General features: G+C 37.1%; 1 protein-coding gene across 1 annotated transcript in view; it reads right to left on the reverse strand.

Annotated features, from left to right (window-relative positions):
* ASCC3 (activating signal cointegrator 1 complex subunit 3) overlaps positions 1-22185 on the reverse strand; it is a 262237-nt gene that overhangs the window by 113449 nt on the left and 126603 nt on the right. The window contains exons 14-17 of the mRNA XM_008153441.3: positions 19094-19228; positions 6868-7059; positions 6331-6555; positions 2451-2570 (exon numbers count right to left, since the gene is read on the reverse strand). Coding sequence (XP_008151663.2) covers positions 2451-2570; positions 6331-6555; positions 6868-7059; positions 19094-19228 — 672 coding nt within the window. The remainder of the gene's footprint in view (positions 1-2450; positions 2571-6330; positions 6556-6867; positions 7060-19093; positions 19229-22185) is intronic.

Below are 22185 nucleotides of genomic sequence, written 5' to 3' on the forward strand. Positions count from 1 at the left end.
AAAAATTAAATTTTGTTGATGCTTTAATTAGAATAAATTTTTTATTACAAATTTTAAAGAATTACATATTTATAAATTTAGGACATAACTAGAAAACATTTTATTCCATTAAATAAACCAAATAACCCAAAATTTATTTGCTTTGAATGGCATGAAGCTATAAAATTCATTAAAATTATCAATCTGCATATTATCTTCAGGTAGTAATAGTATAAAATCTAAAATTCTTAATTGGTGTTATAATCTTTAAGACTATAAAGATTAAAAATCAACTATAAGAAAAATATTGTCTTCTCCCTCCCACACTTAAATGATCAGGGATTTTAAAATATCAAACCATGTTCTTACTTTATCAATATTTGGAGAAATGATAGTGAGGATAATGTCCTCTGTCAAAGTAAAAGTATGCAAAAATAAATACAGTTATATTTTCAAAAGTATGGTTTTAGTGTTCTAGCAGTTTTTATAACTGCTGATAGGAAAGCCCATTTTCCTGTAATAATAATAGAAGCAAAGAGTAAAATAACCATAAATTTTGAATAGTTTTTAAACTATTACATCAGACATTTTCTCAGCAGAAAGAACATTTATTAACAAATATTCTTGTTACTATATGATGTGTGTGAATATATATATGTACATACACACATGCACACAAGCCAGGTCCCACCGATCATTCTCTGGTCATGAGCAATAAAGTAGAATATGACCTTAAAAGGGATGAGGGGAAAGTACACAGCTAAAATAAATTTAAAAATCAGAAAAACAAGGCAAAGAAAATGAACTGTAGGGAAGTAAGATAGAGTCAGAAATAATCATATTAGCAAATACAAAGTCTTAAATATTTGCTACAAGTGATGCACTGTATGTGTCAGGTTCATCTTCTGAAAACATTTTATCAATCATATATTACTAAACCATTGAAAATATGTTAAACTGCATGGTCTGTATTAGTTCACATGGGTATTGTGGTTAAAAAATCATATTGAGTAATAAAACAAAAACACGTAAGTTAAAAAAAAAATAGAAAGGTAAGATTCTCTGAACTGTGAGGGTAGTAAAACCATGTATCTGAGAAGGAAAAAAAAAATCACTTTCCTTATAATGGAAAATTATACAAAAATGACTTCTGATATTAACCTAGTACTTAAAAATCAATTGATGTTTTTATCTTATGCCAAGAATTGAAATAAATAGCTTAGCCCATGAAACTACATGTTGTGTTTTGTTTTCTTTTACCCCTTCAGTATATTTTCACAGTGCCATTGACTATTTTCACAAAGCCCATATTTGTAATGAGAATAGCTAGTCATATTCTTTAAAATTTTAAGGTTTACAGGTTATAATGCACCTATATTTTAGAACAGATCGATTTGGCTATAAAAGAAGATATCCATTTGAAGTATAGCACATACTTTAACTGAGAAGAAAGGTAGTTAAATTTCAATTACGATAAACCTATGTATAAAAACTTAATGATTTCAAATCAGCAGCTTCAGAACTAGTTGTTGCTGCTATTTTTCTTGTATTTTCCCTCCTAAGTCTTAAGTTTGAGTTTCCCATGGTCAAATCTACTGTATAGGAAAAGAAAAAATTTTTAAAAGCACACCCACACAAAACAACAAGATTGGCAACTGCTTTGATAACACAACAGAATATAAATAAAAACCAAGTTATTAGTTAATGCAGTAAAACTATCATTCCAAGTTAAATTCAGTTGCTTTGATAATTTTGACTTAACACTAGTGAATAACCATATGATGATGGTGAAATAATGTTTTCATTAGAGAACAACTGGATTCTATCTGTAATTAGGAAGCATTTACAGTGTATAAAGCAGAGTTCTAAAGAAAAGACAGTCTCACAGAATCTGTAATCCATGTGGACCACACAACTGTAGAGCTCACAGGAATAGCTGCTACAACATGCATCTCATTCGCAATCTATATGCATAGAACTGATCCCAGCCTCCCAACTACTAAGATAATATCTCATCAATGCTACCTTTTAATTTGGGAACAAGGGCTTAGAGGAACTGGATAGGAGAACAGATTGCATATAGCAAGATATTATTAAAAGTGGTCCATGAGTTTCCTCACATCTAGACTATTCCAAAAACTAAATTTATCTTAGTTTTAAAAAATCACAGCAAAATATTAGTATTAAATGGAAATACATCTGAATGATAAATTGATAATAATGTAAAGATGAACTTATTCATGTTAGTGGGAAAAGAGATACTATAAGTAAAGTGAAATAATTGCAGGGGAAAATTTAATTTTCCTCAGTATTTTCTAAAAATGATTACAGCTCTTTGTTTTTCTTCCAGCTACCTAACTCTTTTCAGATGAGGCAGGAGTAGCAAATATTTATCCTCATACCATGAAAGGATTACAGAAATAATAAAAAAAAAGGTATGATTTCTATTTTTTTACAAATGAGTTTTCTACCTGATAAGCCTTGTGACTGATGCCATATACTAATGGGTTTGCTCTCATCCGTACATAAAGATAAGTGTAACTTATCCACTTCACTGCTTCTTCCACATTAGTAACTGTTCCCAGAGCAATCTGCAAGTCAAAAATATAACAAAAATTAAACTAATCCATTAAAGATAAATATAAACATTACATCAAAGAGCACTTTGTCAAAAGTTGAGTTTTTAAAACACATCATTATGCTGTAATTAAACGGTATAGCATGATTATTGGACATGACACTTCTCCAATTAATTAAAAATCATCCCTGCCCCATTTAATTGGGAACAGTACATTAGAAATGCTATTTTCCAGAACTGAACTTACTCAATTTTATGGCATTTAATTATTTTTCCATAAATGAAGTTTCATTCTGTACAGCATTAAAAACATTTTGGTATTCATTTTTCTTCTTGCTTCCTTTTCCTTTTGGTTTCATATTATGTGGTCACACTACTGAAATTTTAAATGTAGGTGCACCACAATGAAAACAACAGGTTAATTCTATCCCTCTTTATTGTGCTTTTGTGTATTGTCATTACCAAAACAACAGAAAGCATGACAGTAGCTTTTGCCTCTAAGGATACCCATTTGCAGGATGGCTAGCAGAAATAAGCAATATAAATAAAATGTAAAATGCAATCCTTTCTACAATAACAAAGCAGATTTTATTGGGATTTATACATATTAATAATATATACACTTTAACAATCATACAAGAATGGGGAATGGTTTTAATTTTTTACTGGTAAATTTAAAATAACTTATGAAAAAAGTAGATATTTATACATTTGAATTATAATAACCACTAGATAATTCTTTAGATTATATTGTGAAAGACAATATAATTTTAACATAGCATTTTTTTAATTTAAATTATTTATTGTTTAAAGTACTACATATGTCTCCTTTTTCCCCCATTGACCCTCTTCCCTGGCCACTCCCACCCCCAGCACATACCCTCACCCCAACTAGTGTCTGTGTCCACTGGTTATGCTTATATGCATGCATACAAGTCCTTTGGTTGATCTCTTAACCCCTTTCCTCCTCCCCTGCTTTCCCTGTGAGGTTTGACAGTCTGTTCGATGCTTCTGTATATCTGGATCTATTTTTGTTTAACAATTTATGTTGTTTATTATATTCCACAAATGAGATTTTAATGTAACTATAATATATTAATTTCATAAAACCAAAAGTTAATTTAAAATCACAATATATAACATCTATATAATAAATAAAATGGAATTATTAGAAAATAGTTCTTAACAGAATGACAATGAAAAGTTTTCTGAAAAATATATCTCTTTAGTCACTGTGCCTATAGGTAGTCATTTTGCTTTTAATTAAAGTGTTCAGTTTCATTTAAAAATAAATCCAAGTTGTGCACCTTCATACTGTATAATTTTTCCTGAACATGTAGCTGAAAAAAAAAAGTTTCACCTTTCATACATTAACCAAAGGAGAAGAGATGCTCCCTACCTAAATTATTAAATTTAGAAAATTTAGACAATTCCTAAATCCCTCATTTTAGTACTGAATATTAAAGAAAATAAAAACCTTTGTTTCATTTTCATATTATAATTTTAAATTCTTTGTAACTAATTTTGTGAAATAAATATGTGAATGCTTAGCTATCTTTGGTTAGTTGAAGAGGAGCTATAGCAATATATAAGTATCATTATGATGTAATATCATACTATGCCATTAAGTAGATATATGACCAAAAACACTGATAAGGCAGATTCTGACTATTGACTTTTAAATTTATACTAACTTAAAATAAGTCAGACAGAGAAAGATAAATACTATATGATCTCACTTACATGCAGAATCTAAAAACATAGCACTCATAGAAATGGAGAATGGTTGCCAGGGGCTGGGGGAAGGAGGAGATGGAGAGATGGTCAAAGTGTACAAACTTTCGGTTATAAAAAGAATAAGTTCTAGGGATCTAATGTACAGCAGGATGACTATGGTTAATACTATATTGTGAACCTGAAAATTGTGTTCTCATCATAACAACAAAATGGCCATTATGTGAGGTAAAGGATGTGTTTCCTAACTATTGTGGCAAACATTTCAAAAATATTTACGTACATGTATCAACTTACACAATGTCATATATCAATTACATCTCTATAAAGCTGGAAAAAATAAATTTCACTAACATATTTACAAATGACTAAATAAATCACTCACAAAGAGGTAAAGACATACATTTCCTAAAATGTGAACTGTAAGGTTTTTCACAAAACGAAGAGTAAGAAAAACTACAATTTAGCCAATGAGGGAGTTGTACAATACTTCCTAAATACTTAACAAGTAAGACAGCTAAACATTTTTCTAGTCTGTTTAGGTAAAAGAAACAAGTTTAATAGCATCCCTCACTTGTGATTCTATTATTTGACAGCCAAAACTGTTAATTCCCTTATGACCTATATATATATTTTTAAATAATATGAAACTCAGTAGAAATTTTATAAAAAATAATCTTGCTATTTTTCAAAATCAGAATAAATTAACATTAATAATTACATATTATCACTAATAATGAGATTAAAAGAAAGGAGGAAGTAGGTATCAAAGATTGGTTCAAGTAGTGCAAGTGTTCTAAATGTTCACCAAAAAGAAATAAACTACCCAGGAAATTGAATTGAAACTTACAATGGCACAGCATATTTAGAGATTAATCCTAGAGTGCCACCTAGTGACAAAAATTAAAATTTATCTGTAAATATTTGCTGTCACCTAGTGGCTACTTGAGTATAGGAAGGAACCTTTTATAAAATAAGTATTTTCCACAGTATTTTTTGAAATGTATCCATTCACCTCAATAATTATATAGTAAGTCAGTACAAAACTGAACTATACAAAGCATAATGAATATGGAAACAAATATGGTCCATGGTTTCAAAAGTTCCCTAATTTTGTAGATGAGACACATGTAACTAAGATGACGTATATGAATACACCACTATAGTGCCTAGCACATATGTATTCAAAAATTCTTTTAAAGAGAAACACCTAACGTGAAACTTATAAAAAAATGCTATTAGTATATAGTGAAATAGAGTCAGCTCCATTAGGCATCAATCAGCAAAGATGCCTCATAAAATGTTTTCATTAAAATTAATATAATACTTTCTCCAGTTCTTCTAAACAAATGGTTAGAATTGATATTTATGTTATCAAAGATATTAGTAGAAACAACATTCCTAATCTAACATGACCTTCATGTTAATCACTGCCACTGGATAGTCTTGCAAAGATTTCAGGACTCTACAGGCTTAAAAATCCATTACCTCAATTTCCACAGATTACCAAATTTAATTCCACACTCAAAAAATATATATAATTTAAGGAATTTTCCTAAAAGATAATTTTTACTTTAACTGGGAGCTATTTCAGTAGACCAAAATAAAATATACGTAGAAAGAAATGGCTATACTTCACTATATTAGCTAAAACTTTAGAGGTACACCAGTATGTTTCATTATTTGAATGCCGTTTATGGCATTAAGTGGTATTAATGGTTACAGTTGACATTTCTGAAAATGAGATACCTAACAAATACTTTATGAATATAAGGCAGATTTCTACCCTATAACAAAACCTTGTAATTTAAAAGTATATCGTTTTTTAGCTATGAGTTCCTATCAGTTATTGTTTGCACTTTGTACTGCTCTGAACTAATCAATAATATTGCTATTCAATTTGTTGTGTCTTATGACTATATAATGTCATAAGCTATCGTCCTAAATATTTCAAAAGAGCAACCAACACAAAATTTGTTTTACTTAGTCATTCTTGCAGCCAATGATTCTTTGCCAACCTTTTACTCATTAGATCTTACCTCTGCATTTAGGTTATCTGCAAGGCTTTCCAGAAATTGACTCTCAATTGGGTTTTGTTGAGTGAGCAAAGTGAGATAATGGCTGAGTTTATCATGTGTTGTTATGATGATTCCTTCCCCAAATTTGTCAAATTGTGGTCTTCCAGCTCGACCAAATATCTGCATGACATCTAATATTCCAAGGTCAACAAAGGAGCCTCTTTTTGCAGCATAGATTTGTGTTCCCTAGATGACGAAAAGTTAATAAAAATTTACATAAACACACACAAATATAATCCTGATGAGCTGAATACTGAAATTAGGCAAATAAGGCAAGATCTCAAAAGTGTACTCTAAGTAATCCTTTCATCATCTGTGATAGAGTTAAAATTTCACAATATAAACTAGATTCTTTTGGAGAAAATAATTCTGACCTAATATAAATAACATTCAAAGTCAGTGAAGCGGCCAAATCACAATATTTTTTCTAAACAAATTAATCCCCGGGTTTGTTTTAAGACACCACAAATCCATGTGCAAAGGAAGGTAAGCTCTTACCTTAATAATAACAGCATGGGCAGGAAGATTGACACCCCAGGCTAATGTGGCTGTACAAACTAGGACTTTGATGTGCCCATTAGAAAACAAGTTTTCAACCAAATTTCTGTCCTGCCGAAGCATTCCTGCATGATGAATACTAAAACCATCTGGGAATAATTCTCGTAGTTGCCTATTTCTTGATTTTTGCACCTAAAGTAGAAATAAACAAAATATAAAAGTGTTTAGCATTTAAAAGGGATTGTTATTTGGCTTTTCTGTTGAATGAGTTTATTGAAGAGAATAAAAATTTTAAGCATCTTAAAGTCTTACTAAATATTAGTGTATAATGCTTTAGACAAAATTATTAAAAATTATATCTGTTTTAAAAACTAGGCAACCTGAACATGACACAAAATCCAAAAGGAAAGAAGTTAAAAGCAAGTGTCTTTTCACGCGGGTGTTCTATTATTGCAATCAATCAGTATTGCCAGTTTCCTATCCTTCCGAAAGAACTCCATTAAAATAAGCAGAAATCTCAGTGGCTTCTACCTCATTCAGAGTAAAAGCCAGAGTCCTGACAACACAGGGCCCTACAGAAATCATTCCCATGCACTAGCCTCACTTCCTTGGCCAGCCACAAGGGTCGACTTTTCTCTCTGTCCCCTTTCTGACAAATCCACATGCACCTCAGGGCGACACGTGCTATTCCACACCCACTGCATTGGAAGCCCTTCCCCTGCCACTGGGATGCCACACGGTTCCACCTGGCACGAACTCTTTCCCATAGCGATGACCCAACAGGCCTGCTGTATTCACCTACAGGTGTGCTCCTGGTGATCTTTGACCGAGGGCACTGCCACCTGTCTTAGCTCAACTTTATATCTGCCCTGAATATACTAACTTCCCTTCTGGTGTCTGTTCTTTGACCTGGTCTAAGCTCAGATATGGGATTTGGTCCACTTATTCACAGCCTGTATAAGTGCTAAAGCAGATTTTACAAAATCCACTGACGACTCACCACAGAACTGGGAGAAAATTTTCCTGCAAAATTGAAGACTTTAGATTAACACAAGTGTTTACACAGCCAAAGCTTCTGTTTGGACATCACAACCTGCGTTTATGTGCTACTGCTCTGAAATTTTTATTACAAGCATTTCAATAGCTTCCTTTGAAACAATTTTCCATAGTTTTATATAAGGGACACTCCATGGGCAGGGAGTGGGATTTTAGGGGTCTGAGGACCTAGTGCAGACTTTGTCACAGTGATTATCTCTAAGGTCACTTAAAATTTTAAATTTCTACATTAATAACAATTAACTAAGAATATAATCTAAGGAAATAGCACTCCATGAAATCTGCTTCAGATATATAATGGATGGTAATACATTAACAAATCCCACCATCTAGTGGCCAGCCAAGTAAATGACAACTTATACATTTTGAGACCGAATCCCAAACAAAATACACATATAGTACACAAGAAGACTGTCATCTTCAAGTTTCAAGGGCAGTATTTGATTGAATGTTTAGAGAGGTAACTTCATGGTTGTGTTAAGAACAGAGGCTGAATGAGCAGCTATAGGGCTACTAAACAATCAAGTGAGAAGGTGGAGGCAGGGGAAACAGAAATATCACATAAACAAGGTTATAAAGTAAGCACAAAGGAAAGGATGGTGAACAGGACATGTAGGGAAGGAACCTAAATGTTAGGACTATTAAGTGTGTCCTGGCCTTGATGCACTGATATGGCAGGAAAAATCCAAAAGTGAGCAATGATCAGGATGCTTATCCCAACCACGTATTAAACGTATTGTAAAAACAGAATAAGCAAAACAGTTTGATACCAGAGAAGAAACAGTAACACTAGTGAACTAGAAGAAAAAATCCAGAAACTGACTCAGGCAAATACAAGAATTTTGTATGTTATATCAAATTTTAAAATAAATAGAGTATTCAGAAAGTATGAGAGGTCCATTACCATATGGAATAAATTTTGGACAAATTAAAAATGTAATAAAAGTTAAATTTGAAAAGGACTGGAGGAAATCCTGGATGAAGTATGCTGGCCTTTATAAGCAAGACGAAGCCCAAAGACTACAACTAGGTTGAAAAAAATTCAGCATGGTAAAAATATATGTAAATAAATCAAAAACAAAGTTTAATGAGAAAAAACAAATGTCTGTAACACATATGTCAGTGCATGCAACTTAATGGGCCAAGGATAGGAACATGCAATTTATAGGGGAAAAAAATTCAAATGGCAAATATATAAAGCACTCAGTTTCACATAAAGAAATGCCATTTAAAATAATAATGAAGTACCACTTTTTTGCCTATTAATCTGTCATAAATTTAAAAACTTTGACACTGCCCAGTGCTGGCAAAGTTATGTGGGCAACGTAACTTCCTTAAAGTTACGGTTTGAGGAAGTGTAAACTGGAACAATCTCCCTAGTGGGCAGTTTGAGATCACAAAACTTTTGTTTATTCATTTATTTATTTCCATTTACTAACATTTTAAATGCATGTACCATGATGGATAAATTCCACTGCTAGACATTTTCCCAATGGACATACTTGGAACTATCAAGAGTATGAGCAAGAACGTTTACTACAGCACTTGTAACAATCTATCAATAGATAAAACCCTAATATGCAAATAGACCGAACAGCAGAACAACCGAACAACCGTTCGCTATGACATGCGCTGATCACCAGGGGGCACGCACAGAACATGGCGGGCGTTGGCAGCAGGCGGCAGAGCACGGAACATGGTGGGCGTCGGCCGCGGTGGGATGGTGGAGCAGGTGAACAGGGGCGCCAGACCAAGACAGAGTGCCGGTCGCTGTCATTGGGGCGAGGTGGTTACTGAAAATACTTTGCTCCCGCGTGCCGCAGTCCCGCCCAGTGCTCTTACCTGCTGCTGGCGCTGGCCCCACTCACACCCACTACCAGTGCTGGAGCCGCCACTCATACCCACTGCCAGCCCCAATCGCCCCTCAGGGCTTCTCCACCTCCCCCTGCTCTTGAGGGGTGATTAGGGCCAGCAACAGCGACTTGTACCCACTACCAACGCCAGAACTGCCGCTTGCACCCGATTGCTCAGCACCGTCAGCATGTGCAACCGGTGGCTGCTGGCCCTGATCGCCCCTGAGGGCTTCTCCACCTCCCACTGCTCCTGAGGGGTGATCAAGGCAGCAGCCGCTGCTTGCACCCACTGATGGCACCAGCCCCACTCACACCTGCTGCTGGTGCTGGCTCCAATTGTTCCACGCCGTCAGCGGGTATGAGAGGGTCTGGCACTGTCAACGCGTGGGAGCAGCGGCAGTGCGAGTGGGGCTGCCAGCAGACAGGGGACTGGAGGCCGCGGCGGGAGGGGCCGGGCAAGGGTGCGAATGATGGGCTGAGACCTACCCTTGTGCCCATCGCAGCCTCGCAGCCCACAGTTCCTTTCAAGGTGCACAAATTCGTGCACTGGGCCCCTAGTAAAAAAAATAATTGGAAACAACAAAAGTATCCATCAAGATGGGACTGGGTAAATGAATTATGATAATGTCCACATTGTAGCATACTATGTAGTTGTTAAAAAAAGGTGTTTTTAGGATCAAATCTTTCTGTATTGATTTGGAAAGATCGTCTTGACATGTTATTAAGTGAAAAGAGCAAGAAACATAAAAGTGTGTCTAACACTATTCAATTTGTTTACACTAAAACTCACAGGCAAACACATACAACGGCAGTTGTATAAAATCTTCCCTTGAAAGAAATATATGCTTAAGAAACTTTTTAACAGGAGTTTTATTTGGAGAAATGAATGGAGAAGAGATGGTTAAGACCATGACTTATGAAGCTAAATTTATTACAAGATACCTGCTGCTTTCTGAAGTATCTGAATAATCACTGTTTTCTACCTGGTTTACCTGGAATCCAGGCTTTGCTATCCTCTGAACAGCTGCAGAGATACAATTCATCTTATTCACATTCACTGAACAGAGCATGGGGTTCTCTAAGGAGGCCATTCAAGATCCATATTATACTCACTGGATAAGTGTTTCTACACACAGAAATTCAGCACAAAAGAACACCGGCGTGAAAAGTAAAGGGAGTCAGGTATGTGTAGTTTAGGAATTGTCTAAGCTTGCTTTCCTTGGGCTTTATATTTCCACTTTCACAAGTGAACTTCACATGTAAGGCTTGATAGGCGGTCAAACTAGAATGGAATGGGCGAATGCTAAGATAATCCATTATTACACAGACGGTACCACATTCGTTTCTCCCAGTGAAAGTATGCAGGGCTTTCTTCCATGACTTTACATATCATCTTCCTACCCAGGAAATGGAAAATCAATGTGAGTACTTTTAAAAGTGAATACGGTTAAAATGTAACTACTTTCAAAAATTAACTTCCAAATTAACACAAATACATGATTAAAAAACTTGATAAAAAAGACTGAGCAAGCAACTGAGGATATTATAGGGGAATAAATTTGTTTTTTCCCACACTTGAAGCAACACAAGACCTTCAGCTGAGATACAGATGAATGGAAGAGCATGACGGAATTGCATAAATAATTTATAGTGACTTTTGTAAGCCTTATGAGGTAATTTATCTTGATAAGGTATGCTTCAATGTGGGTCATTTCAAATCCATTAGGAAAAAATATCTGCCATTATAATCACTGAAATTTAACTAGGAGGAGGCAAATATTTTCTCCCAAATGATACCATTCTTTCCCACAATTATCAGTCAGCATGCTTTCTCAATGTTAGAAAAGTATTATAAAGTCCTCATCTTTGGTAAGTGCTATTTTTATCACTCAATGGCTATAAAGTTAATCAGTGTAAGACGGTGGACCTGCTACATGTTAGGAGCACAAACCAATACCTGGCTTCTCCTCTGACATAGGAGTTTAGAGATCTAAGGAATATAATATGCCACCTTTCCCCACCCCTTCTCTTCTCTGTTTTAAAGCTTTATTCCACTTTAGACCTTGTTCATGGAGAAACCTAAAATTGGACCTCTGGTGTCTATGCCAAGACAGCCATAGCTGCAATGCTAAACCTGTCTTTCCCTATTCTCAGCAAAGCACCCATTCGTCATCTGTTCACTAGATTAACTAAAATGGGCTATAATCATTTCTGAGGATCATGTTAAAAATTGTAGTCCCTTAGTTTCAGAGAGTCTGATTTTGATATCTAGCATGGAAACAAATGATGGGAACCAATGATCTATTATACTATTGTCTCCTTAAATACTTGGTGTGTGTTTTTTTGCTCTTGACTCAATTTCTTACCTTCTGTACTATTTTTCTACTCAAGGATATGAATTCTACCTCCTTCAATGTGCTATTGTTTTTCTTTTGTGTGAAACTTTTCCTAGAACATTTTTCATTTTTGCCTTATCTAACCTTCAAATCTCAGCTTAAATGTCACTTTGTTAGCTAAGCCTCCTCTAACACCAGTCTAGACCAGATTCCCCAATTTTACTTTCTCTTAGCACTTTGTCCCTCTTTATTATTTATTAAAAATTCAATTAAAATAAATTATTTAATTAACTGATAAACCTCTCTGTTGTGCCAGAACATAAGCTCCAAAGGATAAAGAGGCAGCTACTTTTTCTCTTAAATATATTTCCATTCCCAATTAAAACAAAGAATATTAATCAGTACACAACTCTCCTACTCGGCGTTCCTGTATTGCATGAGCCAGAAGGTAAAACCTGTTTCCCAGATCTCTTATAGTCAGAGTACTAGATGCAAAAGTCCATTCTTTAATTAGGTGACCTCACACAAGAATTGGTCTTGGTTCTCACATGGAAGTAAACAAGAAACCATCTTCCTATTGTTGTCTTTTGCTGGCAGGCAAGATCTTGGAGAAATGAGGGCTGAAAGTAATAATGGAAGCACTATCCACTCAAGATTTGCTTTCACCATCATGGTGGCTGGCTCTTAATGCAACAGTTTCAGGGACTGACTTCTACTCCTCCCATCTTACCAACATACTAGTAAGTACCTAATTTCTTTTACAGAATTATTTTCTACTTAAACTGTATCTAGAGTGGTTTGTTATCTTGACTGAATCCCGACTGACACAACACATGTCTCCCTCAATCCAATTTAATCAGGTTGACAGCAGAGTTTCCTTATCTTGAGACCTATTGATCTACTAGAGTGACTGGTACATAGCTTACTAGTACACGCAGTAAATATTCACAGGGTGACCACCACTATAAACAGTTTGAGGCACATGTGTATACAATCAATTCACAATGACTAGCCTAATTGCCATAACCAATTTCCATGTCATTTTGGCCATGCCAATTATTCACTTTAACTTGGGATAAAGGAAGTACCATATTCTCTGTTCCACGTTATGTCATCCTTTCAAAGATGGTCTTGGTTCTCACATGGGCTTCCCTGATATTTCTATAAGCCAATTTAGAAACAAGTTAGCATTCCAGTGAGAGCACCCAATTAGCAAAGAGGTCTTATCTAAAATGGTATTATTTATATCCATTTGGAGGGCCTTAAATAAATGCTGAAATACAATTTAAGAAATAATCACCTTGTGAAATGTGATTTTGAGCTTAAAAGTTTATCAGTATAAATCTCTGTACCACTAATGTTTAATAACCTTACTTATTTAATCTATATATCTTTAGAGTATTTAAAGTATTTTCAAATGTGAGAGCAACAATATTCCAATTAATATATTTTTCCAAACCAGTATGGTTCTTTAAAAAGATGCATAAATTTGCTGTAAAAATTTTACTCTATGTCTCTAAAATATATCTTAAAGCACAGGAACAAAAATAGCTGCCAAAATATACTTAAACCTAATAGCAAAAGAAATAAGAATAAAATGCTAATGCTATTTTCTATGCCCCTTTTAAAAAGAGTCTCATGACATGATATTGGTAATAATTTGGGAGAACACACCTAAAATACAAGCAATGAAATAAAAAATAAACAAGTGGAACTACCTCAAACTAAAATGTTTCTGCAAAGCAAAAGAAACCATCAACAAAGTGAAGCCACAAGCTACACAATGGGAAAAAATTTGAAAAACATCTGATAAGGGGTTAATATCCAAACTATATAAAAAACTCATACAACTCAAATAGCAAAATAATAATAATAATAATAGCAGCAATAATCCAATTTTTTAAAAAAGGCAAAGGATCTGAATAAAAGAAGATATATGAATGGCCAGCAGCTACAGGAAAAGACACTCAACATCATTAGTCATTAGGAAAATGCAAATTAAAAGTACAATTAGTTATCCCCGCCTGCCTGTTAGAATGGCTATCATAAAAAAGACAAGAGATAATTGCTAGTGTGGATATCAAGAAAAGGGAACCAAAAGGCACTACTGACAGGATTGTAAATAGCAGCAGTAACTATAAGAAAGTCTGGAGGGTCATAAAAATTTAAAAATAGAACAAACATATGACCCCAAAATTTCACTTCTGGAAATATATCTAAAGGAAATGGTAAACACTAAATCAGAAAGGTATCTGCACCCCCATGTTCATAGCAGCATTATTTATAACTAGAGGCCTGTTGCATGAAGATTCGTGCAATAGGCCTTCCTTCCCCTGGCTGCAGGCACCAGTTTTCCTCCAGCATTCGGGACCTAGGCCTTCGCTTCGGCTGCAGTGGAAAAGTCAAGCCCCTTCAGTCTTCAGTAGTCTTCAGTTTTCAGTCTTTGCTTGGGCCGGAGCCTTCAGTCTTCGCTCCACGCCTGCGTATGCCAATTAACCCACCATATTTGTTGGGTTAATTTGCATACTCACTCCTCATTGGCTGTTGGGTGTCACAGAGGTTTGGTCAATTTGCATATTTCTCTTTTATTAGTGTAGCTATCTAAGACATGTTTAGGTGTCTAAGGCCACAGGGCTTCTAAGGGTAAAGTCACACCAGAGCTTTCTTTTAATGTGCACTCTTGCTTAGGGACTCATTTGGAATTCTTGAGACATTTTATCTCTATAGGTTAAGCTACTTTTAGGTATTTCATTTTTCTTTCCCTATTTTCTTGTTTTAGTGGACAATTTGAAAATATGGTAGGTTTTTCAGCTGGTGGTGATATTAAATATGGGATTGATATGAGGAGTCCTGAATTATAATTTTAATTTATTGGGAAGAAAAGACTCACTTGAGCTGTGATTCAAGCACAAAATAGCCCTTACACACACACACACACACACACACACAGGGTGAAAGAGAGAGAAGGTGAAGGAGGGGGGAGAAAGAGAGAGAGAGAGAGAGAAGGAAAGGAACATTTCCATTTCCATAATGTAGTTTTCATTTCTTATTTATACAAATAAAGTTATAGTGTGTTGAATAAAACTGTGAAGAAATGCTTTGAAAAACAATATTTGGTAAATCTGTAATTGAAGTGGTTATATTAAACACTTAGGGGGAAAGTATCACTGTGATGTGGTAGGGATTTAGTTATATTTCCATTAACAGGACCAATGAGGCTAAATTTCTATGTATGACAACATCAAATTTGTCTTCTAATTTTATTTTAATGTTTTGAGTATTTAATTTCCCAATTTTAAAAAAGTGGGAAGAAATATGTCCTACCCTCATGGTAATAGCTTCCTTAGAATTACTAGAATGTTAATACCATTCAAGTTCAAAGGGCACGTCAAGAAATAGGAAGACATATACAACCAGAACTAGATAATCTGAAATTCTGAAGCTTTGATAAAACATTCAGAAAAATTACCTTATCTTTTTTTAAAAAAAATAATATCTTTGTGGAGGGACCAACTTTTTTGAATCTCTCTTTAGGAGAAATGGGGAAGATGGTTGGGACTGAAGAAATGTTCTTCCAGTTTATAAAAAAAAAAAAAAAAAAAAATACTCAAAGCTCTCAAGGCTTTGGAAAAACCCAGACTGGATTTTACCTGTCTGTGTTTGACCAAATAAGACACATGTGATGAAAAAGGTAGACTCTGGAGTCAGATTCACTTAAATCATGGCTACACTGCTCACTACATGGGAGTCCAGGAAAATTATTCCCTCTCCCAGTTTCAGTTTCCTTATCTGTAAAATGGGGACAAGAATCTTAAAAGAAAAAACAGTGGTGCTGATCATGAGAAAATTATAGTGAGAACATCCTATATAATAAAGGCATAATATGCAAATTGACCGTCATGCCCTCGCACAAGATGGCTGCCTCCATGCGGTCACAAGATGGCCAGCAGGGGAGGGCAGTTGGGGATGACCGGGCCTGTAGGGGAGGGAGGGCAGTTGGGGGGGACCGGGCCTGCAGAGGAGGGCAGTTGGGCGCAATCGGGCCAGCAGGGGAACAGTTAGGTGTCGATCAGGCTGGCAGGGGAATGGTTAGGGGTTGATCAGGCTGGCAGGCAGAAGTGGTCCTGGATTGTGAGCGGGTTGTCCTACTGCTGGTTTAGGATCGGGCCTAAACCAACAGTTGGACATCGCTGTTGCAATCCAGGACCGCTGGCTCCTAACCGCTCATCTGCCTGCCTGCCTGATCTCCCCTAACCGCTCTCCCCTGCCTGCCTGATCGCCCTAACTGCCTATGCATTGGCCCCCGCCAATGTGGCTTTGTCTGGAAGGATGTCCAGAAGATGTCCCTTCTTTTTGGTCTAATTAGTATATTACCCTTTTATTAGTATAGATGTTTGCGGAATTCATTTTCATTTTAAAAAATCCAATAATAACAGTTGAATCAGGATGAAAATCAAGTACAATAAAATATTAAAAATGATATAATAAAATTAACTACACATTTTCAAATCTACCCAACTGTATTAAAACTTTCCATTTCTTCATGTTTTTTCATAGTGATCTCTGCATATGTGTTTGATGAGGTTATCTTAGGTAATTACTTGAAAAAGTCTCTATAAATTATTTCTATATGCTTTAAAATATTTCATGATAAATTTGAATTATTTACACATATGCCATATCAAGGGATAATAATACAAACCTACATCATAGATTGTGAGAATTGAATGAGTTATATAAAGTAATAAAAGTGATCCTTGGCACTAGTGAACATGATAAATATTAGACATTATTATTATTATGACAATTAAATAATAAACCGGCTTTATTTAGAACAGCAATAGCTCTCAGAATTGAGAGCTATGAAATAACCAGAAATCCACAAGGTGGCTCTCAACACTTGGCTTTTAACACAGTAAACTTGCTTTGTATTTCTAAAGAAAGGAAATAAAACTTAGGAATGCCAACCTGACTTTTCAAAAACACTCATAAATTCATAATCAATAAGTAACTGGAAGAATACAAAGCTGTACAAAAAGTGTTACATAATAGAAAATTTTATAATGTGAAAAAATGAAGAAATTGAATACATTTTGTAGTTTTAAATTGAAACAAAATCTGACAGTCACAAAAACTGGCATCAGATGATCATATTCAGAATTTAAAATATCAATAAAAGTGGTAAAACTTACAGTGCAATCATAACAATTAAATATATTTTACTGATTAGTAGATGTGAAAGCACAGATGTCTGGTAGCTAGCAACTGTTCAGAAAACATTAGTTACATCTTATGCATATAAAACATTTTGAAGTTACTATCTATAATAATAAAAGCATATAGGCTAATTAGACTGGACATCCTTCCAGACAACCTTCTGGATGAAGCTGGGGCTACAAGGGAAGCCCGGGTCCTGGGTGCCCTCTGGCAGCTGGATGGAAGCCTGGGTCCCAGGTGCCTTTTGGCAGCCGGGGGGATGCCTGAATCCCGGGTGCCAGTGGCCAGAGGGAAGCCGGTGCCAGCAGCCAGGGGAAGGAAGGCCTACTCTTGCATGAATTTTGTGCATCAGGCCTCTAGTCATTTTATATTCAGAGTATTTTATTTGAAAATTTATTTTCATAGCTATAAATCAGGGCCAACTTTTTCTGCTAAGGGTCAGGGGATATTTTAGGCTTTGTGGGCCACACAGTCCCCAAAGTAAGTATTAAATTCTTCCCTTGTGAAAAAAGCAGCTATGGACAAAAGAAAAGGGTCTGGCAGTTGTCTAACAGAATTTAATTACAGAAACAGGTGACTGCCTTTGGCCCTTGGACTGTACTTTGCCCACTGTTGATCTAAACCATTATTTGACATCTATAATAATAAAAGCATAATATGCTATTTAGACCGGACAGCCAAATGACCTTCTGGACATCATTCTGGACGAAGCCGCTGCGGTGGGGGCTGAGGCAGAGGCGGTTAGGGGTGATCAGGCAGGCAGGCGAGCAGTTAGGGGCGATGAGGCAGGCATGCAGAGTGGTTAGGGGCGATGAGGCAGGCAGGCCAGTGGTTAGGGGCGATGAGGCAGGCCGGCAAGCAGGGGCAATGAGGAAAACAAGCAGAGTGGTTAGGGGCGATGAAGCAGGCAGGCAAGCAGTTAGGGGTGATCAGGTAGGCAGGAAGAGTCGTTGGGGGCAATCAGGCAGGCAGGCGAACACTAGGGGCAATCAGGCAGGCAGGCCGTTGGTTAGGGGTGATGAGGCAGGCAGGCGAGCAGTTAGGAGCCAGAGGTCCCAGATTGCGAGAGGGTGCAGGCCGGGCTGAGGGACCCCCTCGCCCCCACCCCTGTGCACTAATTTAGTGCACCGGGTCTCTAGTAATTAAAAAAAAACCTCTATAAATCTTAAGATACATTACTTCTCAAATTGTAATGTGCATAAAATCACCTGGAATTGAGATGAAATACAGATTATAATGTGGCAAGACTGAAGTGGAGCTTGAGGCTCTTCATTTCTGCATTTCTAGTGAGGACCTTCACTTTTTAGTCCTTTGAGCTTATTGAGTAGCAATGCAGTTGTTCTTAAACTTTTGGTCTCAAATTTTTACCTTCTTAAAAAGAGCTTTTATGTAGGTATGTCTGTCATACTAACCCAAGAAATGAAAAAAATTATCAATTAGTTCTTTCAAAGAACAATGATAATGATATTAGATATTAACATGTTTTATAAAACTTAACTGTCCTTTATGTTTTCAATATACTTTAAAGAGCAGGACTAAACACTACAATTATAACCACTTAGAAAGAAGTGGTGATTGAACACATCATGCATTGGGATCCTTTGAAAAATCATTAAGTCAAGAAAAAATTCAAGATTATAACATGATAAATGTGTAAAATTAACTTCTTGGAAATTGGAGACGATCTTTCATGCATACAATACGTGGTATATCTGGCACATTGTGTGCTTTAGCTCCTGCATCTTACTGTCATCTGTCCCCTACCTGTTTTTCTGCATGTCCATATTCAGGTCCTTGTGTAGGTAAAAAGCAGGAAATCTGGCCATTGTTTTTTGCTTTTTCTATTAGAGACATAGCTGTTCTTACAGTGGCATTTCGAGCATGCACAAACACCATCACCTAAAATAAAAGAAAGCAGTTTATCTGATGTTCACACTCATTAAAAGATGGCTTAATACTAGTTTGGAAATCACCATATATAACCAACTATTAAATTTCAAAATAAAACCTCAGTTTATGAACTCTCCAACATCTTATTTTAGAACAAAGTATGTAGAGTATAAAGGTGACTTAAAAAATTTCCATAACATGCCTTTATTTATTATTGGCCTATAAACTGGCAGACATTAAAATAAAATTAATGGATTATATAAAACTAGAGGCCCGGTGCACGAATTCGTGCACCAGTGGGGTCTCTTGGCCTGGTCTGCAAGATCAGGCCGAAACCAGCTCTTTGACATCCCCCGAGGGGTCCCGGATTGTGAGAGGGTGCAGGCCAGGCTGAGGGACCCCACTGGTGCACAATCGGGGCCAGGGAGGGACGCGGGAGGTTGGCCAGCCGTGGAGGGTCCACAGAAGGGCTCCAGGGCATGTCCGGCCTGTCTCACTCAGTCCCGATTGGCCAGACCCCAGCAGCAAGCTAACCTACCAGTGGGAGCGTGTGCCCCCTGGTGGTCAGTGCACAACATAGTGAGCGGTTGAGTGGCCTTACCATATCATTAGGATATTACACTTTGATTGGTTAAATGGCCAACCGGACGACTGGACACTTAGCATATTAGGCTTTTATTATATAGGATGTGGAATTTGATTTTTGCGTTTTCTCTTTTAAAGACATCATTCATTAATCATATATTATGGAGACAGAGTATAAAAACATATGAGTGCCTTACATCTCCACAGTCGATAAAATTTCCAGTATCATAAATATGTTTAAAGAAATTGAAAACAGTTAAGAACACTCTTCCTTGGACAAAAATATGTCTAGGAACAATCATTTAAAATAGAGTTTAGGGGACTGCTGGAGATGACAATGCTGCTAGGGAGATATTTGCAATTTTTTATTGTGGTAGAACTTCCTGTGGAGTTATTCACAAAGTGACTGTGGAAATCTGAATTAGGGAAAAGTCGCATGTCTGGATGCTTTGTCAAAGATAAGTGGATAAGTACTTTCAGGGACAGTCACCAGGCAAACTGTAAATGCAATTGAGGAGAATAAATAAGAGTGTAATTAGCATCTGTATCTCCTGCCTATCAGGAACTGCCTTCTCTCCTCTGTGCTGTTTCTTCTTTGGCCTTCACTTTCCCCCACATTCAGCTCAATTCCAGCTTTCCCAAAGAGACATTATTTCTATGATAAACAATAATTTTATTCTTTCATATGGGGCAAGTGATCTTTTTTAATTTTATATGATGTAAATAAAAGCATCTTTAGATAACTTGATCCATCTGAAACATACAATCTAAGGATAATCAGAGCAGGTGCTTTGGATGACTTAAAGACCAGTTCTAGCCACAGCTTCCAATGAGACTGACACCTTTACATCTCTCTGGAGTTACTCTGGCATTCCCTTTATGCCTCAGCAGTGTGAATTTCCTAATTCTTGCTTCTTCTTCTCAATGTCTCCCCATATTCTGTTAATTATGTTTTCCTGGAAGCTAGAACTTTGTTGCTATTTGCATGCTGTACATTTCGGAGGATATGCAACCAACTGTTTCAGTAAAAGAGAAGAAAAATTAAAAAGTGAAGGAGGTCTGGAATTTGACCAGAAATGAGACAGAGTGACATAGATGTAGAGCACATGCTATGTAATTAACCCATAGTAATTTTATGTTTATACTAGAGGCCCAGCAGGAAGCTAACCTACTGGTCCAGGCATCTGGCCCCTGATGGTCAGTGTGTGTCATAGCTACCGCTCGGAGCGTCTGCCCCCTGGTGGTCATTGTGCATCATAGCTACCAGTAGGATGGTTGCTTAGTCTTTTATATCCTATCTAATAAAAGAGTAACATGCAAATTGACCATACCTCCGCTACACCCACAACCACGCCCATCAGCCAATCAGGAGCGAGTATGCAAATTAACCCAACCAACATGGCTGCAGCCACGGAGTGAGCAGGAGGCTTCAGTTTCCCCAGCAATGGAGGAAGCCAATCTTTGCGCACATCCTGGCCGGCCCTGGACTCCACTCAAGGCTACAAAGTTTCAATTATAGAAGATAAATAAATCCCAACAAAAATGGCGGCAGCCACGGAGCTGGAGAGAGCAGGAGGCTTGAGTTGCCACTGGCGATGGAGGAAGCCAAGCTTCCGCAGCCCTGGCCTGCCTTGGCCTCCACTCAAGACTACCAAGTTTCAATTATAGAAGATAAATAAATCCCAACAAAAATGGCTGCGGCCACAGAGCAAGCAGGAGGCTAGGCTCCGCTCAAGGCTACAAAGTTTCAATTATAGAAGATAAATAAATCCCAGATCCCAGGGCCTCCACTTGGGTCACCGGGGGGCGTGGCCAGCCTGCAAACCACCACAGGCCCCTCGCCCAGGCTGCCCCATGCCCCAAGGGAACCCCCACTCTGATCCGGGACACCCTTCAGGGCAAACCAGCTGGCCCCCACCCATGCACCAGGCCTCTATCCTATCTAATAAAAGAGTAATATGAAAATTGACCATCACTCCAACACACAAGATGGCTTCCCCCATGTGGTCAAAGATGGCTTCCCCTATGTGGACACAAGATGGCCACCACAAGATGGCCAGCAGGGGAGGGCAGTTGGGAGGGACCAGGCATGCAAGGGAGGGCAGTTGTGGGTGATTAAGCCTGCAGGGGAGGGCAGTTAGGGGTGACCAGCCTGCAGGGGAGGGCAGTTACGGGCAAACAGGCTGGCAGGGGAGCAGTTAGGCATCAATCAGGCTGACAGGCGAATGGTTAGGGGGTGATCAGGCTGGCAGGCAGAAGTGGTTAGGGGCAATCAGGAAGGCAGACAGGCGAGCAGCTGGGAGCCAGCAGTCCTGGATTGTGAGAGGGATGTCCCAGATTGGAGGGTGCAGACTGGCCTGAGGGACACACACCCCCGCGCA

This window comes from Eptesicus fuscus, chromosome 10, assembly GCF_027574615.1.
Source record: "Eptesicus fuscus isolate TK198812 chromosome 10, DD_ASM_mEF_20220401, whole genome shotgun sequence".
NCBI lineage: Eukaryota > Metazoa > Chordata > Mammalia > Chiroptera > Vespertilionidae > Eptesicus > Eptesicus fuscus.